This window comes from Globicephala melas, chromosome 1 (assembly GCF_963455315.2).
Source record: "Globicephala melas chromosome 1, mGloMel1.2, whole genome shotgun sequence".
Lineage (NCBI taxonomy): Eukaryota > Metazoa > Chordata > Mammalia > Artiodactyla > Delphinidae > Globicephala > Globicephala melas.
Window position 1 is genome coordinate 170,986,055 of NC_083314.1, and position 12,781 is coordinate 170,998,835.

The 12,781-nt window shown below is 36.9% G+C and overlaps 1 protein-coding gene across 4 annotated transcripts in view; it reads right to left on the minus strand.

Annotated features, from left to right (window-relative positions):
• Positions 1-309: 309 nt before the first annotated feature.
• CDC42 (cell division cycle 42) overlaps positions 310-12,781 on the minus strand; it is a 41,393-nt gene continuing 28,921 nt past the window's right edge. For 3 of the 4 annotated variants that reach the window (XM_060309891.1, XM_060309874.2, XM_060309894.2), the window contains exons 4-6: positions 6,745-6,854; positions 6,425-6,622; positions 3,130-3,314 (exon numbers count right to left, since the gene is read on the minus strand). In XM_060309891.1, the coding sequence (XP_060165874.1) occupies positions 3,225-3,314; positions 6,425-6,622; positions 6,745-6,854 (398 nt within the window). In that variant the 3' untranslated portion in view covers positions 3,130-3,224. Of the gene's footprint in view, positions 1,824-3,129; positions 3,315-6,424; positions 6,623-6,744; positions 6,855-12,781 lie in introns of those variants that run through there. The other variant, XM_070045809.1, reaches the window with a different exon arrangement.

A 12,781-nucleotide genomic window follows, 5' to 3' on the forward strand; every position in this document is an offset into this window, starting at 1 on the left:
CTTCCAAAAACATGAGCAGTGAGCTTCCAGAACATTTCTTCACTAAGAACTGTTATGAACCCACTTGGTATTAAAGAGGAGTCTGTAGGCTACCTGCCAAACTTAGGGGAGAAGGCACAAACCTGAATGTGAGGGGAAAAAAAATCTCAAACTGAATTCCACAAAACAAAGTACATTAAACCTTTGTGCTCTAAATCTTTATCTTGAAATCTGTTAGAAATTGATATCAATAAGAGTCAAGTTCCCATTCCTAAATATCTAAAAATTAAGAGGCGGAGGGAAAATAACAACCCCCAGGCTGACTTGTAATGGGTTTTTTTGTTTGTTTGTTTAATACATCTGAAAAGAATGCATATACAAAGAATTCAGACATGAGAAAGCATTGGTTCAACACTAATGAAATCTACAAGAAGTAGGATTTGGGGAAGGTGGGGAAGATTACCTAACATTTTTAAGACTTGGAAACTGCAACCAAAATAAGCTGATAAAATCCCTATTAACACTTATGAAGAGTCTTCATAAGACTCTCCCCAGGATTTTTATTAAACTAGAGAGCCTCACCTGGCTGCTCTAGCGTTCCTCATATGCAAAACAGAAATAAGGGGATTTCCCTGACTGGTCCCCATGTTGTTAAATGTTCTCCCCACCCCCACCCTACCCCACCCCACCCCCAGCTTCTTAATGAAGCAGGTCTCCATCCTCATAACTTGAAAGAGGATGTGAATCATCCCATAGACATCTGTCTTCTAGCACCACCCCTCGGATTTCCTCTATATACCAGGTCTTCAGCTGTGTTCTAGGAACACTGTATCATACACTATTAAGCTGCACATCTATGCTAAGCATATTAAGACAATGACTGACAGGGAAAAAAAATGTTTTTTAATTACGTACTCAATCCATTTGGTGTATTTCAAAAGGTGCAATACTTTTCTTCATTTATCAGTGAAAGAAGTTAGAAATTAACTTCAAAAAAAATCAGCAAATGGCAAACAAATTTCCTTGAGAGTCACAGTCACATATATAGTGCATCCTAGAAAAGAGGAGGGGCAAGACAGGTTCCACCCACTTTCATGAGTTTCATCAAATACTGGACCTACTCAAGGGTGGAGAGAAAAGGCAACTTTCAAAAAGGAGTATATTATTAAATGAGGCGTTTACTATACTCCTTCCTAAGAGCACCAGGTGGGGAACACGTTTTCTAAACTAGATCTAGGAAGTGGAATGTGGAATCAATCTATCCTCCTCCCCTTAAGGGCTGTCCAATGGTTAATGAATTTAAAAAACATGACTAAATAAAAACAAATCCCACACACACTCCCCCGCCCCCCAAAAAAAAGAAAAGAAAAAAGAAAACTAGATATCCCAGATTACTCGCCAGAGTGGAACCCGGAAACAGCTTCAACAACCAAATTAGTCTGTTACAGAGTCATCACAAGCATGCCTTGCTTTTAAACAAAAAAAAATAATAATAATTTTTTTGAAACAACAAAACAAAAACTAGTACTGATCACTTTTCTGACAATACACAATTACTCAAAATTAACTAGTACTGAGAGGGGGAAGGGGGCCATACCTATGGGCCTTGTCTCACACGAGTGCATGTGGGTAGGTGCAGGGCATTTGTCATTATTGCAAAAACGAATTTTAATTTTTAATCTTTAGTTTGATTTAAACATTGCTTTTAGTATGATGCCGACACCAGCTGTGCAGAAAGGGCTCTGGAGAGACGTTCATAGCAGCACACACCTGCGGCTCTTCTTCGGTTCTGGAGGCTCCAGGGCAGCCAATATTGCTTCATCAAATACATTCTTTAGGCCTTTCTGAAAAGGGGTAGAAAGAAAAAAAATGGGCAGTCTGATATTCAGTATAATACAGTTGAGGATCAAATTTAAAACATTCAAACCCCCAGGAGTTGGCAAATAACGAAACATTAAAAACAACCCTGAATCTCAACACAATCATCTCACTTCACCAAGTTTTGTCCAGGCAGGGCACTGGAAGGATCCAGCAATTCAGGAGGAGAGGAGCAGATATTCATGAGTGAGACAGTGGTCCTTTGAGAAAGCTTTCTGCAGACCAATGTATGTCACAAGAAGCAAACAAGCACATGTCATTTGCTCATTCAATATGAGTTTTGTAGTATGCTGCTGGAACATTTTACATAAAAACAAGTAAGCAGCTCTGCATTCGAATGAAACAGCTGGATATGGAACAGGACTGAGAGGCTGGGCACCGGGCAGTGGCATCCTTATCATATGGAAGGCGCAGGCAAAGATGGAGAGAGCGATTACAGTAGCTGCATCAAAAATAGTCACTCTAAACTCCCTTTATCCCACCAATTAGAGCCAAGGGGATTCAAGGAAGCAAAAATGTGGGTACCTGATACATATGTAAAACTAAAGCCAGTCAGTGCAACAGGAATAAAGTTTCATCAGGCATTTATACAAACAATTGTATATTTTTAATTTCAAAATTTGAAGGTAACCATAATTGTATGTTTCCCTCACAACAATAAAATCAGAAGCAGGAAAATATAAAGATGGCAGCTTTACATCTCAACATTAACAAACCTTAAGTCAACTGTTAAAATGGATGCTACTCTTAAAAGATAATGTAACAAATGATCTCATAAAGCAGTAGCAGGTACATCAATTATCTTTCCCACCCAGACTGACAAATACTCCACTACAGCACAGACAGCCAAAGCAATAGCAACACAAAGTTTCACTACACAAAGGAAAACCAGAAAAGAATCCTCCCTTCCCCATTACACTGTACTAGCAGGTCACCCTTTTTCCATAAATTTTGTCATGCAATTACAATTAACAATTGATCGTTAAGAGTAAAATGACGTTTATGTTATTTTCTCCATCTAGAACTAAGATCTAGAAGTGTTAAACTCTTCTTATTTTCTCCAAGAGGACATTCTTAATGCCAGACCAAGTTCCCTTTTGCAATAGTAATCCAAACCAAACAGCTCTGAGCATCAGGCAACTCAAGCAGCAGAAAGTTAAACAAGTCCAACTTGACTACTGATCACAAAAAATATTCTATAAGATATTGCATTCTTGATCAAAAACTAATACAGAGGTTGCTCTAAGGTGGTGAGTAAAAAGACGCAGAGGCTTTCAAACAGGATGGTTTTATTCCTTTGTTTTTAAACGATCTTTCTACAGTAGTGGGACAGGAAGCAGCAGCAAAGAGGGGAAGGAGAAAACAGTTTAGAATATACAGCACTTCCTTTTGGGTTGAGTTTCCGGAGGCTCGAGGGCAGCTAGGATAGCCTCATCAAACACATTCTTCAGACCTCTCTACAAGACAGAGGGGAGGAGAGAGAATAGCAGCCAGGTTAGAGGATTAGAAAGACCAGCAGATACAACAGCAGTCTGGATTAACTGGGCTGAATTCACAGAAGCAATGTGCCTTAAGAAAAATAACTGCCAGAAAGCTAGATCTTAAGCCCATTAGCAAGACAGTAAATAACAGAACAAATTTCTTACCTCAAAAAAGGTTAACTGAGCAAGAAAGCAATTTTTGTAAAAATGCCATATGTTGACTTCTATAACAATCACACTTTGAAATCTAAATTACAACATTTTAATGAAAATAATGCCAGAGGAGAGGAATGGATATGTAAGCACAAGATACATGCAGTGAATAATTAGGCCTTGCAGAATTCCCTAGTACTTCTAATGACAAGAATGGCACACACATTTTGGAACTACACCTACTACAACTTCAGGCTTCTGTGAATTCATCCCCTGAATAACTGAAGGACACAAATAGCAGGCTAACAGGCATGCTACATGTTTCTAGATCCAATGACATATCTGGATGGGATTAATCAGGATTTCAGAGTAAACCAGTTTCCCAGAACAAAAGGTTCAGACACTTAGAAAAAGTGTTAATTGTTCAGCAGTACCAACTGGGAGAAGTTTAAACAACAGACTCTAGAAACAGCATACACCTCAGTTATTCAGTAATGTTATTAGAGCAAGTAACCACCACCCAATAGGAAAACAAAGAACAGGGTCCTAGAATGAATTTTAGCAAGCAGTCCAATGCTTTTAGATGTCCGCATGGTTATCAGAGCATAAAGCATGGAGTGAAAAACAAAGAATATTCTCAGATCTACAGGGATTAAGATGCAGAAATACACTTACACCTCAGCCAGAACTCCAGCGTGACAGTGCGACTCAGTAGTACTGGTACCAGGTCTACAGACTCACCTAAACTCACCTAAATCTGAAGCCACAGGTATACCTCCCAAAGAAGTTCCACATGTTCTTTAGGTCAGTTGGATCCCAAGTAAAACCATTCCCCAAAGCCCCAGAGCACGGCTCCGAAAAGGAGCGCCAGGCCCAGATTACCCCAGCCGCCCCCACCTTGCCCTCCCCCCACCACAGAAGCCTCGAGAACTGGCACTCACACATTCCACTAGGGACAAAATAAATGAGAAATAACAGTAAGCACTTGGAAAGAGGCAAAGAGGTTAAAAAGTTTCCTTCCTTCTGTGTCTTTTACAAAGTAGAAATGATGAAAGTTAAAGTTCCTCTGAAATTCTTTCTACACATCTAGGAGCAAACTCTGGTTGTCAAACATAAAAGGAAGGAGGGAAGATAGAAAGAAAAATAAATTTTATAAGGGAAAAAAGAGGAGGACGACAATCAGAAACCAGGGCATCCCTTAATAAGAAGCAAATACTTTCTTGCTTATTGACAAAGATCAATTAATCCCCTACAAGACAAAACTAACCCCTGCTTTAATCACACTATCTGATTATATTAAAAGCTCAGTTTTAAAGGAACCAACAAACAGAATCTGGAATCCTAAAAAATTATAGCTCCCAAACAGTACCCAGGGACCCCATTTTCTATCTTCTCTTTTGATTTCTCCAAACTTCAAAATCTGGTAAGAAAAATGTAGTTGCTAAGACCTTTTCAAATTTCTGTTCTCTGGAAAGTGACTTACTATATAAACCTGTTCAATACTGTAAAAAACTTTACATGGAAGCATCCAATTCTCTAAAATAAGCTTCACTAGTGACCTAAAATTGGATCCACATGGCCTACTTGCCTCCATTTCCCCCCAAAGCAACCTGTATTTAGAGAATGGGGATATGTAACAGTTATCTGACTCAAATGTTCCACACACATCCTTCTTCAATACACACACACACACACACACACACACACACACTTTTCTGGGGATGGTATCAAAACACAAAAGCATCAGGCATTTAAAAAAATCTCAGTTAGTGCTACATGTGAGAAGATGTAAAATCTTCTCAACTTTTACATATCTGCAATAGCAATACAACAGGACTAAACTGCCAAGGAAAACTGGGTTTGGGAGAAGAAATTAGCCCTTGAAGTCATCCTGTGAAATATCCAGCTAAGAAAAAAAATTTTATCTTTGCACATCCAACCCAGGGCTAAACTGGAGATTATTAAATTATGTCTACATGCTACATACTATATACTTAGTACATGTTTTTTTTCAAACTTCATAAAAAAGAAAAATTACCTGAAAAAGTAGCATGAGAAATATGTGAATTTCATGTAATTATAAGAAATCTCCACCCTTCAGTCTTGCCTTATTTTATTTAGGCGTGTTTGCTCATTGTTCAAATGTCAAAGTAGAATAAAAGAGTTCTGTGCTAATTATTTACATAATATTTTCCTTTGGTCCCCAGAACAGTACTCAGAGGGGAGAACTGGTTGGTGATACCATGAAGGTAGAGAAAATGAAATCACACAGGTCACTTATAACTCTCACTCTAAATACCCTAACACTGCTCCCTGTCCTCAGAATCTGAAGTTTCCCATCAAACTGTAAGAAGAGTTCCAATTAAATCGTTCAGAAAGAAAAGAGGACTGCATAAAGAAGGAATGCCTCCAAAAACATAAGAATAGTGACACTATATAAAGGCATGCTTGAGAAATGGCCTAGGTAGCTTTCTCTGACATGAAAGTCTCAATGATTACAACCAATTCCCTATCCCAGTTGAATTACCCCAGAAACAGTATACCATCAATTGTCAGTACTGATAAAAAATCAGATTTATTTAGATGAGATTTTAAGTTGGGGGGGGAGGGAGGGGAATCATTCACAGACTCTTGTAAGTGTGTGCTAATCTGGACCTTTCCGTTAATTTTTGTTTTTAACACAATCCCTGACCACTACAAATGATTCAGTAAAACGTGGGAACTCACCAACACAAGAGCTTTATTTAGAAACTAATAATTTTCTCCATGAAAACAGAGACCTCTAACAAAAGAATATATACTGTGAAGCTGGTCACAGTCTTCCTGGGCAGCTTTCTTGAGCACTGCAGACCGCTGTCAGAAATAAGCCCTGAATCCTACTGCTGCTCCAAACCACTCCACTGTAAATAAACGTGGGGTTCCACAGTCCTCACCTGTGTAAGTGCAGAACACTCCACATACTTGACAGCCTTCAGGTCACGGGCCAGTTTTTCAGCAGTCTCTGGGGTGATAGGCTTCTGTTTATTCTTGGCAAGTTTCTCAATAGTAGAGGGGTCATCTCTGAGATCAATCTGGGTCCCAACAAGCAAGAAAGGAGTCTTTGGACAGTGGTGAGTTATCTCAGGCACCCACTAGAGAAAAGATATTTTAAAAAATACACCTGCATTAATCCACAAGCCTCCAAAGCTATTTACAATCAACAGAAGTTCTATGACAACCTTTTTTTCAGGACAAGAATATCTGACTAACTCACCTTTTCTTTCACATTTTCGAATGAGGATGGAGAGACCACTGAAAAACAGACTAGAAATACATCTGTTTGTGGATAACTCAGCGGTCGTAATCTGTCATAATCCTCTTGCCCTAAGGGGAAAAAAAACTGGAGAAATCAGCAACTGAATCTTGGTGCCCTCATAGCATTAAAATCACAAATCAGTCAACAGACTAAGCATGCAGCTAACAGCACACTTATCATTAATAAGAAGGCAACTTATTTAACAAAATATATGGCTTTGTAATAGAATATTTGAGCAATATTCTCACTCAGCTAATTCTAGTTAAAAGGTACAAACTATCAGTTATAAAATAAATAAGTCACAGGGATGTAATGTACAGCACAGGGAATACAGTCAATAATATTATAATAACTTTGTATGATGTGTAATATATAAAAATATCAAATAACTGTTATACAGCTGAAACTAATATAATATTGTAAGTCAACTACACATCAGTAAAGAAAAGCAAAACCAAAAACCAAAAAAAAATTTCAGGTCCTTAGAACAGCAATGAATTTGTTATGTATTAATTATTTGCTTTGTTACTGATTTGTAGTTTTCAATCTTTGTGTCTACTAGCAACCAAACAATAATGTAACAAAAATAAACTGTTGCTACAGAAATAGTTAAAAATCAAATCTACTCCGATCTGATTAAGAAACAATCACAGTGAAACTATCTAAGGGAAGAAAAATCTCAATGAAACCCAGCTGACAAAATCCACTGCCCATGACTACCAAAGCAGATTCACATGTTTAGTTAATGTGTACATGTAAGACCACTACCTGAAACTGAAAACACACAGAAAAAAATTCAACAAGAATCAATGGATGCTAAATCAATATGGAGGAAACTCTGGTGAAAAGGAGAATATTTGTATGGTCTTAAAGATTATTAATAAACCACAAGGGGAAGAACATAACTACATTGTGAAGAAACAACATCACCTTGACTGAGTGATCTAGATTGCCATCACCAATGAGTGGCAGATGAGTATCATATGCCTCTACATTTATATCCTGAGAAAGACATCACTAAGGTAGTATTCCAACCAAAATAGCATAACTTGTATCTAATCATGAGGAAACAGACCAAACCCAAAATGAAGAACATTTTTGTAAGGGGAAGGGGGAGAGAGGATTCCTGGGCCTGTATTCAATAAAAACATCATGAAAGACCAAAAAAAAAGGGGGGGGGGGGCAGGAGAGCTGAAGAACTGATCCAAATTATAAGAAACTAAAGAGACATGACAATTAAATGCAATACATGGTCCTATGCTAAAAGCAGAAAAAACTGGACGTGGATCAACTGATAAAACTGGAATATAGATGTTAGATTAGAGTATGGTATCAATGCTAAATTACCTTAAGTTGATTACCATTATACAAAAATGTCTCTGCTCTTAGGAAATACATACTTATTCAAGGCTAAATGGCAACTTACTCTCAAATAGTTCAGGGGGAAAAAATTATGTATAAATATGTTGAAAGAGAAAAATACAGCAAATAGGGTAAAACATTAACAACTGGTAAATTTGGTTAAAGGATGTATGTGGGCTCCTGATACTATTTTTGCAACCGTTCTGTAGGTTTGAAATTATTGCCAGATAAAAAGTGTTTTAAAATATCCATACACATTTCCAGAACTGTGAAGGGAAGGGAAGAGTCACAGAGGAAGGATTTAACAGTCCAATTTCAAAAGTGAGCTACAACAATCCTATGTATTAAAAGAATAGCCCTAAAAAACAAACAAACAAACAGAAAAAAAACAAAAAGGGAATTCCCTGGTGGTCCAGTGGTTGGGACTCTGCACTTTCACTGTAGAGGGCAAAGGTTCAATCCCTGGTAAGGGAACTAGGATCCCACATGTCACACAGCCCAAAAACAAAAAAAAACAAAAAACAAACAAATAAAAGAATAGGTAAGTAATTAATGACACTGAACCGTATGCTAAAAATGGTTAAAATGGTAAATTTTATGTTATATTATTTTACCACAATAAAAAAAAAACTTTAAGGGGAAAAAAGGAAAGTTAAATATTTTGTATGCCAGTGATTTTTTTTGTTTTGTTTTGTTTTTGCCAGCATTGAGAGAGAATACAAGAATTTAGGGTAGCTATCAAAACATGATAATTAACGATGTCATTCTTATTGCCACTTAAATAATACAACATAAGTAGACAATAAAGGTACTGTCAGGATAATACTCTATGGAAAGTGAATAAAGGTTGAAGGAGAAGTCCAAACAGCAGATATTACAAAACAATAAAACCACCATCAGTACCTCTAGCATTTACTGAATACTTACTATAGCAATATGCTAGGGTTAGAATCAAAGGAATTCTCACTTCTTAAATTATTAATATAATGTACAACTGTAGACATAGAAGGGATTTGGAAAAGAAAGAATGGGGAAAACAAAATCAGCCAAACTCTAACAATTGTCTCAAACTGCCTGAGCTCTAACGCTAGCTGGAGCTTTGAGGCATCACAACCAAAGCTCCAATAAAACAACAAAACAAAAAGTAAATGTAGAAAATAAGACAACAAAACAGTTAACCAAGCTGTGTAAAAAGTACAGACATTCACATACCTTTTCTTAGCCCTAGACCCTATTCAAATGGAATATATTTCACAAAAATTAAGTCTGGCATACTAGAAAAGGCTTCATTTTTAGTCATTCAGCCCCTGCAACAAAAACAGATCCAAGTCTGTATTCCTGAGCACCACTAGGGGCATCTAAATAAATGCCCAATGTTTTACATGCAACCAACCTTCTATTCAGATGGACTGGTGACAGAAAACAAATACAGTCATTCTTTTTTTTTTTTTTTTTTTCTGCAGTATGCGGGCCTTTCACTGCTGTGGCCTCTCCCATTTCAGAGCACAGGCTCCGGACGCGCAGGCTCAGCGGCCATGGCTCAAGGGCCCAGCCGCTCCGCGGCATGTTGGATCTTCCCGGACCGGGGCACGAACCCGTGGTCCCCTGCATCGGCAGGCGGACTCTCAACCACTGCGCCACCAGGGAAGCCCCAGCCATTCTTTCTTAACACTAGATCCAAAGCTGTACTGGTCTGTCCATTTACTTGCAATGAACAAGCCCTCAAAGCTATAAATCTTTTCCTTTCCCAAGGAGAAAAAAATTAAAATTGTTCGATAAACAAAAAGTAGGCTACCTTACATCTACATTTGCTACAATTGCTACATTTAAGGAAACAGAATGAGTACGATCCCTTAGATGAGCAAGATTCTTCAATATCCAAGCATAATTTAGCCAGCTAAAATCTATCCTCTAAGTATGAGGCAGCACTATCATTTAACATACTTTAAGGTACACAACATGATCAAGAAATTTTCACTCTACTGCGTAAGACAGGTTTTGACTACAAGTCTTCAATTATATCTACTCTAACAGTATACCAGCTCATCACTTAACTTCTAATACTTGACAAAAAGCAAGGATACATCTCATGAGTTGCTGGGTTTTTTCCTTCCTCCATATTCAGAATTTGAATTCAAGAGGAACTAAGTCAGTTTGAACTGAGGGCTCTGGTCCATATGAAAAATCTGAAGTGATCTCATGGTATGAAAAATAAGAATACTGCTAAAAAACAACACTTTCAGAGAATTCCAGTAGGACATTGTAAACCCAAGAAGACAAATTAAAGATTTCACAAAATTTACCGCTACAAATTAAAACCTAAACATTTTTTCTACAACCAAGTACTCAAAATTTAATGGCCCTTAGTGATCCCTGCTTCCTCTGTGCTATGGAGCTTACTCCTAAATAATTCCGTACCTTTTATATCATAAAAGAAAAAGAAAAAAAATCCAAAAATAAATGAGGACACTCTGGAACCTGAGATTCCTACCACGTTATGTATAACATCTGTAAAAATCTATACTATTGCATGTTAATGCAGAATTTACTGAAGATTCAAATCTTAGTCGTAACGCCTTTGGAAGGTTCTACAGTAGCACTAAACTAGAGACCAAAGCAGCTATAAATATCTCTATGGAGAGCGTTGTCATTCCTGATAATGTAATTGATCAGTAACTGCAGAAGGTTGCCAGATACTAGAAAACACCTCAATGAAAGGAGTTTATTTTTAAAAAACACAACAGACAAAAAACAGAATCAGCTAAACCAGGTCAAAGTGCACCACTATGACTTGTTCTGAATATTCTTCTGCTAAGGAAGAGAATAATATTAGCTGTACACCAAACACATTCCAGTCCCTGTGCTGGGTTTTTTTAATAGTAAAGTGTGTGAATCATAAATACACAGCTCCTGAGTTTTTACATATGTATACACTTTACTAAACTATCACTGAATCTTCACAACACCTCTAAAAGGAAAATATTTTAAACATTTTACATATCAAGGTAATTAAGCCCCACACAGTTAAGCAACTTGTCAATTATCTAGCTAACTGCTCTATCTAGCATCAAAGTCCAACCTTTCTCTTGTTTATTACCATGGTAAGCCCGGAATGATTGACTGTGATTACAATGATTAAAATTTAAAAATGAAGCTAGCTTTTGAAAATTGAACCTAAGAAAACAATTAAGACTATATATAAATAAATGAGAATGGGGAAAAACAAATTTAATGTAAACATAAATGAACCCAACTGTATTACAAATAATATAGCCACACTTTGGGGGGGGGGGTGGGGATAACAAATCCAAGTAATTTTTGAACAAGGAACTGTGTATGCTATTAGACCAAAGAAAAAAATTACTGCAAACAAATCTTGAACTCTTCTTACATATTTGTTTTTCACAGTGGTATGGTATAGCAATTCTGAAACTATTTTGTGTGTATTGCAGGACTGAAAACAGGTACATCTTTTGGGGAACCTAGCTTCTAACTACAGAAGAAATGGAGATGAAAATATGGAATTGATGAAGGTAAAGAAGACTGCCTGAGTTGGACTAAATTGGAGGTATCAACAAAAACTCATTATCCAGAATAAACGTGTTAATATTTTCTTCCCTAGTTGAATGAATGATATTCAGGACAAGTCACTGTGGTGCAGAACAAGTCGCTAGCATGTTACAGCTGTTTGCTGTCTTATCTCTGTCCAGACCTCTGTAGCAATGAGCATATCTAGCACCTAGATTCCCATTTTGCAACAACTGTAGGAAAAATTGATTCAGGCAAGAATTGTCAATGGTTATTAAATCTAGAGGGGGTGCTATTTAATGATAACAGAATATTTACACCATTTTAATGTATCTCCTCACAATTAATTATTAATTATAAAAGGAAAAATTCTAAACATATAGTAGGAAAACTGGACAACACCTTAATCAAGTGATCAGAATTACTTTTACCAAAAGGTGATACCCTGAGATGGACGTAACATTACTGATCTGGTATTCTAACCAAATATGCAATATCCTGAATCTACTCATGAGGAAATGGACAACCTCAAACTGAGAAACATTCTGTAAAATAAGTGGCCTGTTTGCTTAAAAAAATGCCAATACCATAAAAGGCTGAGGTTCCATACTAAAGGATACTAACCAAAGAGAGCGACAACTACATGCAATGTGCAATCCTAGGTCAGAACCTATACAAGAAAAATTGCTCTAAGGGACAATATTAGGACAATTGACAAAATTAGAGAGTTGACTACAGGTTAAAGTTTAAAATGTTATATATAATGTCAAATTTCCTAAATTTGGTAAGTGCACTATAAGAGAATATCCTTGCTCTTAAGAAATATACAGTGAAGTATTAGGAACAAAAGGCCATGATGTATGCAACCTAACTCTCAAATGGCGTAGAAATAAAAGCAATATGCATATAGAGCTGGAGAATGTCACAAAGGTTAAGAACTGGTGAATCTGGTAAGGAGTTCTTTGTATTAGCAACTTTTCTGTAAGCCTGAAGTTAAATCAACACAAAAAGTGACAAAAAAGAATGTGTGTCCAAATACTAAAATGTTTCTGTAGTAAAGATCATAATATGAAAGAAAACTGCAAGCAGACCCCTATATTAACAA